The 15925-nt window shown below is 45.0% G+C and overlaps 1 protein-coding gene across 1 annotated transcript in view; it reads right to left on the reverse strand.

Annotated features, from left to right (window-relative positions):
- LOC134571919 (major facilitator superfamily domain-containing protein 1-like) overlaps window positions 1-15925 on the reverse strand; it is a 100757-nt gene that overhangs the window by 26056 nt on the left and 58776 nt on the right. The window contains exons 4-9 of the mRNA XM_063430609.1: window positions 8018-8127; window positions 7467-7522; window positions 7006-7149; window positions 6351-6509; window positions 4808-4923; window positions 1781-1881 (exon numbers count right to left, since the gene is read on the reverse strand). Coding sequence (XP_063286679.1) covers window positions 1781-1881; window positions 4808-4923; window positions 6351-6509; window positions 7006-7149; window positions 7467-7522; window positions 8018-8127 — 686 coding nt within the window. The remainder of the gene's footprint in view (window positions 1-1780; window positions 1882-4807; window positions 4924-6350; window positions 6510-7005; window positions 7150-7466; window positions 7523-8017; window positions 8128-15925) is intronic.

The following is a 15925-nucleotide window of genomic DNA, read 5'->3' on the forward strand; positions in this document are numbered from 1 at the left end:
ACATGTCTAACTTTGAGCATAACCACAACCCTCTATAAATCTACTTTTTAACCATAACTCTCATCAAAAACCTCTGATCCCCACTTAAAACCTTACCGCTATATACGAATCACTTTTTACTGTTATTTTGTTTGCAAAGTACAGGGAGTGCAGAATTATTAGGCAAGTTGTATTTTTGAGGATTCATTTTATTATTGAACAACAACCATGTTCTCAATGAACCCAAAAAACTCATTAATATCAAAGCTGAATATTTTTGGAAGTAGTTTTTAGTTTGTTTTTAGTTATAGCTATTTTAGGGGGATATCTGTGTGTGCAGGTGACTATTACTGTGCATAATTATTAGGCAACTTAACAAAAAACAAATATATACCCATTTCAATTATTTATTTTTACCAGTGAAACCAATATAACATCTCAACATTCACAAATATACATTTCTGACATTCAAAAACATAACAAAAACAAATCAGTGACCAATATAGCCACCTTTCTTTGCAAGGACACTCAAAAGCCTGCCATCCATGGATTCTGTCAGTGTTTTGATCTGTTCACCATCAACTTTGCGTGCAGCAGCAACCACAGCCTCCCAGACACTATTCAGAGCGGTGTACTGTTTTCCCTCCTTGTAAATCTCACATTTGATGATGGACCACAGGTTCTCAATGGGGTTCAGATCAGGTGAACAAGGAGGCCATGTCATTAGATTTTCTTCTTTTATACCCTTTCTTGCCAGCCACGCTGTGGAGTACTTGGACGCGTGTGATGGAGCATTGTCCTGCATGAAAATCATGTTTTTCTTGAAGGATGCAGACTTCTTCCTGTACCACTGCTTGAAGAAGGTGTCTTCCAGAAACTGGGAGTTGAGCTTGACTCCATCCTCAACCCGAAAAGGCCCCACAAGCTCATCTTTGATGATACCAGCCCAAACCAGTACTCCACCTCCACCTTGCTGGCGTCTGAGTCGGACTGGAGCTCTCTGCCCTTTACCAATCCATCCATCTGGCCCATCAAGACTCACTCTCATTTCATCAGTCCATAAAACCTTAGAAAAATCAGTCTTGAGATATTTCTTGGCCCAGTCTTGATGTTTCAGCTTGTGTGTCTTGTTCAGTGGTGGTCGTCTTTCAGCCTTTCTTACCTTGGCCATGTCTCTGAGTATTGCACACCTTGTGCTTTTGGGCACTCCAGTGATGTTGCAGCTCTGAAATATGGCCAAACTGGTGGCAAGTGGCATCTTGGCAGCTGCACGCTTGACTTTTCTCAGTTCATGGGCAGTTATTTTGCGCCTTGGTTTCTCCACACGCTTCTTGCAACCCTGTTGACTATTTTGAATGAAACGCTTGATTGTTCGATGATCACGCTTCAGAAGCTTTGCAATTTTAAGAGTGCTGCATCCCTCTGCAAGATATCTCACTATTTTTTACTTTTCTGAGCCTGTCAAGTCCTTCTTTTGACCCATTTTGCCAAAGGAAAGGAGGTTGCCTAATAATTATGCACACCTGATATAGGGTGTTGATGTCATTAGACCACACCCCTTCTCATTACAGAGATGCACATCACCTAATATGCTTAATTGGTAGTAGGCTTTCGAGCCTATACAGCTTGGAGTAAGACAACATGCATAAAGAGGATGATGTGGTCAAAATACTAATTTGCCTAATAATTCTGCACGCAGTGTATATACTGCTTTACATCCCCAATTTAATATTGGAAATAAAATCAGAGTATGATGAGCACTATATAAAAAATTGTAATAGGAAATATTAAAAGTATTTACCTGGCATCTGCCACAAATGGATATACGCTATTGTAAAAGAACGTGATAGTAAAGACCAGCAGCCAATAGCGTAATGGTAAGTGTCGCACATCCTGCATTCGCTACAGTGACAGAAAAACAGCAGTTAGGAATTAAGTCATAATATCATAAGGGATGGTGGACTCACAATATCAATCTAAGCTCTGTACAAACTAGTTAAAGAACAGAGAGTCTGATGATTATTTAACAGAAAATCTTACAGTGCCATAATGACAGGAGTAAGCTGGTGAAAAACAATCATTGTCGTGGCATACAAGTAAATCAGCACAATTTTAGTTATATTAGGGTAATCAAGCTAAACATGCATGAATAGATATCAACATATAAGACAGGCTTAGTATGCACAGAAAATAAAAACATAGGCTTAATGGTACAGGTTAGGCTATAAGTAGATACACTGAGTAGTGATGCCACTGGGCACTTGTCAAAACTGGGAGAACCTGCAGTGTATACCAGGAAAGTGGGCATATTTTTAATAGGGTCCCTGCCATGTAGGGTTTAGCCAATGCCACAAGTAGGCCTCAGTAGACACTCAATCTCCAGGCCAATCATTCTGTCACCACTTGTCCACACACAGTCCCGCAATATCAGCCAGGTGGCAGGCAGATGAGCAACCGGGTGTCTACTCGATTCGGAGTTTGCTTCTCCCTGTGCCGAAGCTCTATGTGAAGTCAGCATCCCACGCCGACGTGGCCCCCGTCTCCGTGCCGCAAGGGCACTAACTCTGCAACGCCTCAGTGCTCGGGGAGGATACGGGCGGCAAGGTGAGCGTACCTCCAGGAGGGTCTCCGACCCAGAGCTGGTTTGGTAGCGGGACAACAAGAGGGTTGTCATTTAGTGCGGACATCATGTCGGGAGATCGTCCGCCTGCCTCTCTAGGCTTAATGCTAAGAATGTGGTATATCGCCACAGGGTGATGTGGAACAGGTATCCATGGGCTCACACACGATTCAGCAGGTACCGTCATGCAGGTTTGCAGTTATGTCGATTTTGGGCAATAAAAACCGAAGTTGAGCTCAGTTGTGCAAGATCTCTCTAGAGACACGTCTGGCCAACTTAACTGTCGGGCCACGGCTCCACAAATACACATTTTGGTGCACATGGGTAATGAATATATGAATATAGATATGGTAACATAAACTGCTTATTGCTATTTCTTAAGAATCGGCTGGCATTTTGCACCCAGTCACACATATCCATGCCAGGAACAACCCAGCACCTCACTCCCTATAATGACATGATCACTGTTTTCTTCCCAGGGAAATTATCCCAAACCCCTGGCTCTCACCGCATGCCCCTCCACAACAAACCACCAATAGCGCCTCTCCACAGAGACACATAAGGAGTCCAGAGAGGCACAAAAACTATAGCGGAACTTACATACAAATCCTTTTTTTTGCCAACGTGGGCGCTTGGGTAAGAGCTATCCGGAGATATATGATATGTTGGGATTCCTGTTGATTTTGATATGTTTTTGGGGGTATTTTGTGTTGTGTTCTCTGTATTCGGGAGATAATTAGTTTAGCGAGAGACAACTCAATTATCTCCCAGACAAAGAGGAACCAGGGCAGAGACAGTTGGAGATGAAAAGGACCCCATGCTAGAGGTCCATGTATAAATGACTGTGTTTTTGTCAATAAAATCAGTTCTTCTTCCAGCATTAAGTCTTGGAAAATGTATGGCGGGAAAGGCTATAGCACTGCTAGACACTACTCTACTCTGCTGAGCTAACATCACTGGTTACTGCAGGGACATTTTAGCCGCGAGGCAAACAAGGCATTTGCCTTGGGCGGCATTTGCCTTGGGCGGCAAAAAACGCCGCCCCCCAAATGCCCAGGGCAAATGCCTTGTTAGCCTTGCGGCTAACTGACAAGGCAGGCTGCTGGGCGGGCGGGCGGCACTGGCGGGTGGCTGGCGAGGTAGAGCTCCTCCCGAGCTGTCTGTTCAGCTCCCTCGCGCGCCGCAGAGTGAGGCTGGGAGCCGGAATATGACGTCATATTCCGGCTCCCAGCCTCACTCTGCGGTGCGCGAGGGAGCTGAGCAGACAGCTCAGAGGAAGTGCTCCCTCGCCAGCCGCCCGCCAGTGCTGCCCGACCGCCCAGCAGCCACTGGACCACCAGGGAGAAAGAGAACCCCCCCCAGCATTCCCAAAAGTAAGGAGGCTGGGGGGGAGGTTAAATAAAAAAAAATGTGTTAATGTGAGTGAGTGTGTGTGTGTGTCTGTTAGTGGGTGTGTCTGTTAGTGAGTGAGTGTGTGTGTGTCTGTTAGTGTGTGTGTGTCTGTTAGTGTGTGTGTGTTTGCCTGTTAGTGTTAGTGTGTCTGTTAGTGTGTGTGTTTTCCTGTTCGTGTGAGTGTGTGTGTGTCTGTTAGTGTGTGTGTGTGTTTGACTGTGTGTGTGTGTGTGTCTTTGACTGTGTGTGTGTTTGCCTGTTAGTGTGAGTGTGAGTGTGTGTGTCTGTTAGTGAGTGTGTGTGTGTGTGTCTGCTAGTGAGTGTGTGTGTGTGTCTGACTTGGTGTGTGTCTGTTAGTGTGAGTGTGTTTGCCTGTGAGTGTGTGTGTCTGTTAGTGAGAGTGTGTTTGCCTGTGAGTGTGTGTGTCTGTTAGTGAGTGTGTGTTTCTGTTAGCTAGTGTATGCGTATCTGTCAGTGAATGTGTGTGTGTGTATTTAGAAGGTGTGGCGGGGGGAATGGTTGGGTGGGAATGGCGCGGGGGGAAAGGGGATGGCGCAGGGGGAGGGGGGCACCTGAGTTTTGTCCTGCCTAGGGCAGCACAAAACCAGGATACACCAGTGGGTTACTGCGCTGAATGGGATTCTTTGAAGGCAAAAGGTGAGTCTTGGCAGTAAGGCTCGGGTCCCTTAACGAGTGGACTGTCACACCCATAATGCTAGAAGAATTTAAAAGTTTGACTGTATGTAGTCGTAATAGCCTGATATATAATAACATTGTGAAACCAGGGTTATTTCCAGTGTAGTCTAACCAACTTACCACTTTCTTGGATTCTTCCTGCATGGCTCCATCCAATCCCAATTGCTTCATGCCGACTTTATCCAGTATACTAACTGTGATTGCTCCCAGAAAGCTCAATACACAAAGGATGGTTCCTAAAACAAGAATAGAAATCCAGTAAGGTCATGGACATATTTCATACAAGAGGTCCAAGCCTACAGTCTCAAGCTGTTCCAAGATAGCAGGTGGCATGAAATTAAACACATTAATTGTCCAATCATTGATCAATAGTAAATTCACAATAAAATGACACAGTCATTAAGTCTTCAAAGGCAAACTACTCATGCTCTATTACCTTCACAATCACTACAACAAACTTTAATGAGCGTATGCCGTAGAAGTTATAATTTTCTCATTTTATATTTTTTTGTACTTTGATACTCCAATTGCAACCAATTAATCTGTTCTTCAATCATCAATCATGGGGCACGAACACCTTTTACACTTTGCTGGTTTGACTTGATAATAATCTGAGAATAATCTGTTTGACTCAAGAAAGGTCAGTGTGCCTAGGAGGGTATGATAATACATTTTGAAAATAGATTGCTGACATGGTTATCACTAGTTTCTGTTGAAGATTTTATTGCAGATTTAGGGATTAATTTTTCTCAGGCTTCCGACATACATGAGAGAGTCTTTCTGGATGACTATACACCTTGGAGCCTTATGTAGCAAACTCGCCCCTTTAAAGGAGTTTGCCATGAGTTTTTGGAGGGGGCTGCTTGCCCGCCTCTTGCCCTGTGACTACGGCCCCTGGGATGTATTGCCTTTTAAGAACATATTTTGGCATAAGGGATTTTTATTATGCGGCTACTGGCCCTTTAAGCATGGTGTATGGACTTCTTTTAGACTGTGTATAGATTGTGTATAGGAACGTGTACCCCTCCCCCGTTTCCTGTCCCATTGTTCTCCATTATCGCGTTGTCCCAGGCACACTGCCAGACTAGTTGGAACTGGTTTGGGCTGGAAAGCCATGCTTCAGTGGTCCTAAAGGGACCTCCACCTAACTTTTTAACCCCTGAACCGATTGACCTAATTTTTGAGTATGTTTATATTTCAAGTATGCTGATTCCTATGTTTTAGGAAGATTTGATGTATATTTGTAAAGTTACAGCATGATGTGTGTAAAAACTGTATATTTTCTGCCTGTGATAATTAAGTTAGTTTATTGTGTTTGAGATAATTGTATCACAGGCAGAGGGGAGGAGATGTGTGGGAGGTAACATGTATCTGATTGGTGACTGTACTAAGTATTGTGGGTGTCTTCCTTGCAGTGGGAGAGAGGCATAAAAGCAGGGGTTGTGGAATAAATGTTGAGTTCTGCTCCTGATACTGTGTGTCATCCAGTTATTGGGAAAGGTGATGGGATACTATTGGATTTTACTGCTGTTTGTGCTTGTTATGCTGCTGGATTATTCTCTCACTGTGGGTACTGTGCCTGGGATTATTGCTTGTTCCTGAGTCACACCTGGACTACCAGCGGAAATAGTCTGTGAGAGACCAGCGTTCCATTACACCTTACCTCCCCAGAGAGTCCACAGGATGCCATAGTGACTCTCAAACTGTTGAGTGAAGAAGAAATTGAATACACTGCCAAGTCGCGAGAATGAGAGAGTCAGACCAAACGCCAAAGCCAGTTCTTTGCCTTTGAACCAAAATGCTGTAACTCTGTTCTGAACAACTACAGAGGAGAGATGGAAAAAATGTGAACAAATCAACACAGCAATGGGAGTTAAAAAACACATATAATATTTTTTTAATGGGGCTAACTGCAACATAGCTCTTGCAGCCCACGTGACGAGGAAATCAAGAGGGCTGCACTTATCCCACTTGGGTAATTGGCCCCAGTAGCACCCTTATAACATATGTATGTTCAGGCAAGTGCAGCCCTATTGGTTTTATAAGTAAACATACTTGGGAGTCCAGGCCAACTCCCGGGTTTTGCACCCCTTCCTGTCACATGTGCCTCATTCCAGGGTCCAACTAAGCATTGCACTGCAGAGAGCCCCAGATGGAATTTTTCCCCAAGTGGGTTTATATCATAAGAGCAAACATTAGGCTGCTAGAGTAGGACCTGCCAAGAATGGAGTACATTGGCATTGTGGCAGGTTTATGCAATGTATGATCATATACTGTAACTAAACCCCCATTATTTTTGCCCAAGTCAGATGACCTACTTATCAATGAACCATTTCCAGAACCCAACAACAGCCGCCCGGTTAGCATTAGAGGTAGCAGGTATGGTGTTCCTTTAAAATGGGAACCAAGTGCAAATAACGCCGAGCCCAGAACAGTCAAAAGTGAAAAAAGGAACAGTCCAACTAAAAAAAGAGAAAAACAAGAATAGCATTAAACACCGAATATACAATTGCTGAAAGTATATTTTAGGCACTTATGTTTCCTTCCATTTGTACTATGTGTATCCTGTAGTAAGAGACTCTTAATAATACAACAAAAATGTAAGTTAAATGGCTGGAATCTACAGACCATCAGTGGACATTACACATTACTGAGCGAGGTACCAAATGTTCACAATGAGTGGTGTGGGCACATTTTTATGAATGTGGAAAGAAAGAAGGGTTCTAAATAAATACATTTTAAAAAACCTGTTTATTTCAATCATCATCACTTAACTTACATAGATTTCCGAGTTTATCGATGAGGAAGCCGGCCGCTATCCCCAGAAGGGCATCACTGATTAATGAAATTAAAAAGAGTCATCTAGCCATCATTCATTTCAACAAATTAGACAAATAAATACATCATTAACCTTAGGCTCCAAATCCCTATAACCTCATTTAACCACAAACAGGAAAACAAATGCATGAAAGTAAATATGGTAACTAGCACTACCCCAATAATAAAAATGCAAATGAGGGAATGGAAAAAATCATGTACATTTCTGCCCTTACAAAACAACTATTTTAACAAGTGATGGTAGAAATTGCATGTTTTTTTACTGAAGTGTATTGCTTGGAATTCAAAGTGAATTTAACATTTTAGACCAGAGCAGCCAAATTGCCATCGTTGTCTTGGGGAAGGTTTGACTGCTCCACTTTGGCTATTTTGACCTTAGATTGAAATTTCCTTTTGAACTCCTGAAATTCAAACTTTAGTAAATAACTAAGAGGGGTATAGTTTAGTTCATCCATTGGTTGTTAACTACTCAGCGTATTCATCAGTACTTACGTCCACGCGTAGATGGCAAAGAGTAAATTATACTCTTCAGGGCTCATCCCCAGACCCTCCACGCAGCCCCCACTGTGGTTAGTGGATGTCCCATTTTGACAGGTTATGTTCTACAGACATAATAAAGATCAAATCAGTCTTCACTGACAAAACTGAAATAATTAAAAATATATATTCTAATCTTTTTGCTGGTCTATATAAATAAATATTGTTTTGTCCTTTCTTAAAACCAGGCAAATCTCTTTCTTATGTTAAGAGGTAGTTAGGGGTATGATGCACACAAACAAGCTAATTTATTAAAGTACGAATTGAAAGTAAATTGAAAATGTTTGGCCAAAGTTGCCAGACAGGTAGCATAGCTGACTTGACTCCAATTTGGCTATTTTGACCTTAAATTAATTTATTTTTGTATTTTTATTTTTTTTACATAATTAGGAAAACAAAAGTAATCTAGAAAATACATATTACATTCATTTTATCCAGTAAATCCTTTTTAGTTAAATATTCCAGCAGCTTTCATTGTTTATCAGGTTTTCAGATGTGTTTGTAATAGATGTACGGGTGAAGAAAGAAATGTATAAAACTGCCATAAGAAGAGTTTGGGAAATAATTTGGAAAAGTAAAGTAAGGAGGAAGTGTAGATGGCTGATACAGTGCTACGGAATTTGCTGGCGCTATATAAATAATAAAATAATAATAATAATATATGGTTACAAGTTTGTGGTTTTATAACCCTTTGTTTTGGATAGTGATAGTTCATGGGTTTCAACTAACTAGGCCGCGCAGGGATAGGCAACCTTCGGCTCTCCAGATGTTGTGGACTACATCCCCCATAATGCTCTTACACACATAATGCTGGCAAAGCATCATGGGAGGTGTAGGCCAAAACATCTGGAGAGCCGAAGGTTCCCCACCCCTGGTAGTGACCCCCGGTGAACAGTCTATAAACTGCAATTCCTTTTACCAAATGAGATTATTGATACAAATTGTGTACTGTACTAAGTAGAACATAGGTTTCTCTTATGGTTCACTATCTCTTTCCTATTTATTTTTCTTCTTCCTTTTTTCCTCTCTTTTAGTGTGTGGGAAGATCACGGGTGATTTATGTACCTTTGTTTAGATGATGTGCTCGTTTTTGATAGATTTTTCATTTTAATATGATGTAGTGTCCGCTACATCAATCACTTGGAGGCACAAAATACACAATTCTGACCTACATGCCTCGTGATTGCTGGCAATTTTGCCTGAGACACAGCATTTCAGTCACGGCAGAATATATTCAAGGTCTCTCCAACACTACGGCGAACTGGTATTCATGCCAACTCAGAGATTCCAGCGACTGGTACTTGGATTCCATGGTCTTCCAAGACATCTGGAACCTATGTGGTCTATTGCAAATAGATCTTTTCGCTTCTCGTTTGAATGCTCAACTTTCCCGTTTTTTCAGTTGGAGACCAGATCCGATAACACTGGCTATGAATGTTTTCTCCAAGGAATTACGATTTTTTGCCCTTTGCACTGATTCCCTGTTGCCTTTCCATCTATATCACCAGTCCGACACCTGGTGATCGTGGCTCCTCTATCGCCGTCCCAACCATAGTTCTCTCCTCTTACGAAGAGGGTTATCAACCTTCCATCTCTCAAGTGCCTTCTTCAGGATCCAGACGTGTACCTCATCCCCTTGTTCTCCAAGGTCTCTTGCATCTCATAGTGTAGTCTATTTCAGGGAACCTTGGTCGGTCAAGGGAGTTTCGCAATCAACTCCCCAACTTATCAAGGGTGCACCCAACACTAGACAGGCTTATAAATCTGCTTGGAGCAGATGGCATAGTTGGCGCATGAAATTAAATTTAAATCCCATATCGGCTCCTTTTATGTCTGTCCTCCATTTTTCTGACTTCTATGATGAAGGTAAAGCCTATCGCACTGTGGACAATACCGATCGTCCATTTCTGCTGGCCATCAAAGTTTCAATTGGACGCCTGTCGGTTGACATCCTGTCATATATTGACTTCTCTGAGGAATATGGTTTGCTCATCCACCCTTACCACGATACTGTGTTTTGTGGGATGTCTCTATTGTCTTGAATTTTTTTCTTGCAGGAGGTTTTTCTGACGTACGAGCTCTTGAGGTGGTTGCTCATTCCTTTACTCCAGAAGGTGTCCTCTTTGACAAAATCAGTTTTACCCAGTTTTCCCTAATAGATCTCTCCTTTGCCCTGTTGCATACGAATGGGTGTGTGAACATCGTTCCTCTACGTTACGGAATCCTTTGAAACAGGAACTCTTCGTATTTGACCCACTCTTCTAGCCTGGTGGGTCAAATACGTTATGTCTCTAGCAGGTATTGATACCTATGTGTCTGTGCCTCATTCGGTTCGATGGGCAATGGCTTCTAAGGCTTCCTCGATTGGTTGTAACTTGGAGGATATTATGACAGCAGCTGGTCTTCGGAGTCTACATTCCATGATTTCTACTTTAGACCTATTCAACACTTCACTGGAGACATAATTTCACAGCTTTGAACTAGCATTATAGGAGCCTCCGTGTCTTAATAAAATTTAGAGATTTTACTATTAACATGACGTAAAGTCATTATTTTATTAATGACATGGAGGCGAGTATTATCCCTCCCTCCCATCCCTGGAGGTTTGGTCTTCTCTGGGTAAGTTGACTTCACGGTAAGTCTTTTTTTTTTTTTTTTAATTCTTTATTTTGGTTTGTGTATCAGATAACAGTGTTCATGCAGAGCCACGACAGCAACTGCAGGCATTTTCATATTGTTACAGATATGTGGCAGTGTAAACGGCACATTTTTTTTTTTTGTTAATGACATGAAAGGTACAAACACGTGTAGTTAGGATGTACATACATGCTTGGATAGGCATTAGAATTACATAGGTGGGTATACACAAGCTTATAGTAATGTATGTGGGTTACTTGGTGTACATTAAAGTAAACAAGCTTTTAGTGTTTGATTGGTGCATAGGCTTATAACAGAAAAGCAGCGTCAACAGTAACGATTGTGTTTCATTGCTCAATATGCTTAAAATTGCTTAGACTATTCATAAAAGACGCTTAAAATACGCTTACAATACGCTTACAATAACCACCCCATGTTTACCCAGTGACAGGCAGGTAAGAGTTTACGACAGCATACAAAATGACCCCTTAGTGTGCAGTGCAGTATGTTGTGGTGTGGCAAAATGCTTAATGGCTGCCTCTGTGCTTATAGTCCCATTGGGTGACCTGAAAGGAGGGTCGCAGTTCCGTTCCTGGGCCACTGATATTCCAGCCGAGCTCCAGTCTTGGGCCTGTGGGTGGGTGGCCTGTGGGTGGGTCAATCCTCCGATTCAAGCTCCCCGCGGGGAACTGGGCAGTGTGTCAGGTTGGTAAGGGGCCTTGTGTTGTGTTCCTCCTGCGGGTTCAAAGTTGCGCTGGCTTGTGCGAGGTAGGTGTTTCTTCGTTGGTGCCCTTGTTGGTGCGGTCATTGTTCCGCCTGTGTGGGAGCAAGAGAGGAGGGTGCATCCGACGGCCCTCACTTCGGGGGTGCCGCGTGGTCTCCGCCATTTTATGAGCGAGTTCTCGCTGGTGTTGCGGTACTTGTCTGGGTCACAGGGTGGGGACCGGGATCACCCCCGCCGGTCCATAGGGGGGGGGGAACAGGGCCAGACCCACCTAGCCTTGCGTTTCAGCTATACCACTGGTGGGCAGGATAGCTGGGCGGCGGCCGTCCACCCCACTCACCGCCCGGGCGGTCTCCATCACGGTCGGCTGGGATCGCCCCACCGAGGAACTAGAACCGCGTGGCAAGCCTCACCTCGGGACCAGGGTTGCCTCACGAACTGGGGTACAGGTTTCTGGCTATTAATAGTCGTTTTGCCGATCGATAGAGCCATAAACTTTAGCTTTTTTCAGGAGCTCTGTCTCCATGCTTCCACTCAGCATGGTGGTCCGGCCCCGCCCCCCACGGTAAGTCTTTTTTGATTACTGGGTTTTATCCTTGTTAATGACAGTGAAGAGCTTAAGGTTTGACTAAACTGAATTTCATGTTATTTATATATATATGATATTCCATGTAATGCAAATTTATGCATAAATCCGGTTTTATACTTGGATATTACCATATTCTCCTTTATCTTCCAGCTTGACTTCGAGATCCAGTTTAAGGCTCGTATACCCTCTAATTGGAGCCCACTTTTTATTTGGATTTGTTGTCCTTGTTCGGGATCGCAAGAAAGAGGAAGTTTGTATACTGGACACTGCCTATTATGCTACAAAGAGGATGCTGATTGGCTGCTCCTGTTGCTAGGAAGATATACCTCATGTTATTTACTGGTTTCTTTAATACTGATTTAATGTTATTGTAACGGAATGCAGTATAATAATGCACGATATCCGTTGGTATCCTCAGGAAATCCACAGTCAGAGTAGAAAGCAAGGCAATATCCCCAATCCTCCCAATAACCGGACGAAACACAGTTTGGGAGTCAACTAACTCAGTTTATTCACAAGCAGCATATTTAAGCAGTTCCCCATGCAAGGGGTTTCCACACAGATAATCCAGGGGATTTCTCCCAACATGCATTGTGACTTTCCCAACAGGCATTGCTGCACGGGAAGGATACTCCCACTAAAATGGACGATTAAGTGGATTATCCCCTCGTGCAGCAAAACCGACAATTGACTTTAAAATACATAATTCACACAATATTCGGTACTTTGGAATAACCGAACGTTCGGTAGATAGCTGGGGTCGGAGCGCACACTTTGTGAGAATACCGCTCTGATCCCAGCTGAATTGACCGAACGCCGCACATAATACATTTAAACATGGAAGTTGGTCTAAAAGTACCGAATAAGTACGGGACACATAATGTACCGAACGCGGAACTCCCGAACGCTCTGGAAGTCCAGCGGTGTTCGGATCATTGAGTAGCCGTTTTCAGTTCCAGGCTCTCGACGACCGAACGCCGCTGCAGAGACAAAGGATCCAAGATGGCCGACCGCCGCATGGTCGGTAGTCGAACGACGGCCACCTAGGAGAGCCCTTAATTACCGATTGCAACAATGTTGCAATCGGTTAATTGGTACCACACGACTTGTGAATGTGTGGTCGACCTGGGGAGCCCGTATTCGTACGGCGAACGGCCAGGATAGCCGTGTTTCGTCGTACGAATGCTTGTATGCTGGCAGCGTACGGCTGTCAGCATGCGAACGGCCATAGCACAACACATATACATTTAACGGAACACATTATACATTCAGCCTACGGACAACCTATACTGCATATAGCTCAGAAGTGGCTAGGTTTGCCACAATGCTCCCCCAGAACCAAGCCGGCATACACAGTCTGATCCCAACGGATCGGCTTGGGGATGTCCGGGAGAGTACTCACAGATCACTTCTCGAGTTCAGTCTGTCTGGATAACCCGTCAGCGTTACCGTTTTGTTTTCCGGGCCGATAATGAATGGTAAAGTCAAAGGGCTGCAGCGCCAAACTCCAGCGCAGCAGCCGGGCATTGTCTCCAGATACACGGTTTAGCCACACTAACGGGTTGTGATCTGTGAGTAAGGAAAAAGGTTGTCCGTACAAATATGGCTGTAACTTTTTGAGGGCCCACACCACGGCCAGGCATTCTTTCTCAATGGCAGCGTAGCTCACTTCACGCGGCAGCAACTTGCGGCTTAAGTAGGCTACGGGGTGTTCTCCGCCATCGGCTCCCACTTGGCTCAGTACTGCCCCCAATCCAAACATTGAAGCGTCTGTGTGAACAAGAAATCTTTTAGTTGGATCAGGAGCAGTTAACACAGGAGCATTAGTTAGAGCCGTTTTGAGTTGCTGGAATGCCTGCTCACACTCTGGGGCCCAGACAACCTGTCGGGGTAGGTTCTTTTTAGTCAAGTCCGTTAGGGGTTTGGCCAGGGTGCTATAGTCTGGAACAAACTTCCGGTAGTAGCCAGCCGTCCCTAAAAATGCCAGCACCTGAGTCTTAGTCCTGGGGGTAGGCCACTTTGCTACGGCCTCAATCTTGGCTGGCTCGGGTCTCTGCTGCCCACACCCTACTCGGTGTCCCAGATACTGCACCTCAGCCATACCTATGTGGCACTTGCTAGGCTTTAACGTTAACCCAGCCTCCCCAATACGATCTAGGATCGCCCCTATATGGTGTAGGTGGTCTTCCCAGGTCTGGCTAAAGATGGCTATGTCATCTAGATAGGCACAGGCATACTCCTGGAACCCGTCCAGTAGCCGATCTACCATCCGCTGAAAGGTAGCCGGAGCGTTTTTCATTCCGAAAGGCATGACCTTGAACTGGTACAGGCCAAACGGAGTGACAAACGCCGACTTGGGGATGGCGTCATCGGCTAGCGGAATTTGCCAGTACCCCTTACACGAGTCAATGGTAGTGAGATACTGGCCCCGTGCCATCTTATCTAACAGCTCGTCTATCCGGGGCATCGGGTAGGCATCAGACACCGTTTTGTCATTTAGCCTCCGGTAGTCGACACAGAACCTGGTGGTGCCATCCTTTTTAGGTACCAGGACTACCGGCGATGCCCAGGGGCTATCGGAGGGTTCGATAACCCCTAGCTGTAACATTTCATCTAGCTCGGCTTTCATATGGGTACGGACTGATTCCGGAACCCTATATGGAGCCTGCCTCATAGGTAGCTGTCCCAGGGTGTCTACTCGGTGGGTGGCTAGCGGAGTGTAACCAGGTAAATTGGAGAAGGTAGCTCCTTTTGCTTCAATCAGCGCTTGTACCTGGGCACGCTCCTGGGGGCTGAGCCGCTCCCCCAGCTGAACTCCCTGGGAGGGCTCTATCGGTGCCTCGGGTTCTAGTAGGTCAGGTAAGGGTAAGTTCTCCTGATCCTCTAAGGAGGAGGCACATATTGCCGTCACATCCTCGATCCTCTCATGGTAGGGTTTGAGCATGTTCACGTGGAGCATGCGTCTCTTCCCTACCCCTGAGCAGGGGCCGATCACATAGGTAGTGTCGCATCGCTGCTCCACTACCTGGTATGGGCCTTGCCAGATGGCCTGCAGCTTGTCTGTGCGGACGGGTTTTAAAATTAAAACCTTCTGTCCCAGCTGAAAGCTGCGGTCTCGGGCTCCTCTATCGTACCAGCGTCGCTGTCGTTGCTGGGCCGCCTGGAGGTTGGTGTGTACAGCCTGAGTGAGCGCCTCCAGACGGTCCCTGAACTCCAGTACGTAGGATATGATAGGGGTTTCGTTGGTAGTACTCTCTCCCTCCCAATGTTCCCTAATCAAGTTCAAGGGTCCCCGCACCCTTCTCCCAAATAGTAACTCAAACGGGGAGAATCCTGTCGACTCCTGGGGAACCTCTCTATAAGCAAAGAGTAGGTGAGGCAGAAACCTCTCCCAGTCTTTGTGGGTCTCCCCGAACGTCCGAAGCATCTGCTTCAGCGTCCCGTTGAACCTCTCACATAGCCCATTGGACTGGGGGTGGTAGGCGGAATTAACTATTGGCTTAATGCCACATACCTTCCACATATGTTGGGTAACTTCGGCCGTAAATTGGGTACCTCGGTCCGAGATTATCTCTTGGGGAAACCCTACCCGGGAAAACACTTTCATTAACGCTTCCGCTACGGTCTCAGCATGGATATTAGTGAGGGCCACAGCTTCGGGGTACCTGGTGGCGTAATCCACTACAGTTAAAATGTATCTTTTGCCAGAGGGACTGGGTTTTGGCAGGGGCCCTACGATATCCACCGCTACTCTGCTGAAGGGTTCTGCGATAATGGGTAGGGGACATAGCTTGGCCTTGTGGCGATCCCCTTGTTTACCTACTCGCTGGCAGACGTCGCAAGAGGTGCAATACTGGCGCACATCCTGAGAGATCCCGGGCCAGAAGAAGGCATGCGTTAAGCGGTATCGGGT

This window comes from Pelobates fuscus, chromosome 8 (genome assembly GCF_036172605.1).
Source record: "Pelobates fuscus isolate aPelFus1 chromosome 8, aPelFus1.pri, whole genome shotgun sequence".
In the NCBI taxonomy this organism is placed as follows: domain Eukaryota; kingdom Metazoa; phylum Chordata; class Amphibia; order Anura; family Pelobatidae; genus Pelobates; species Pelobates fuscus.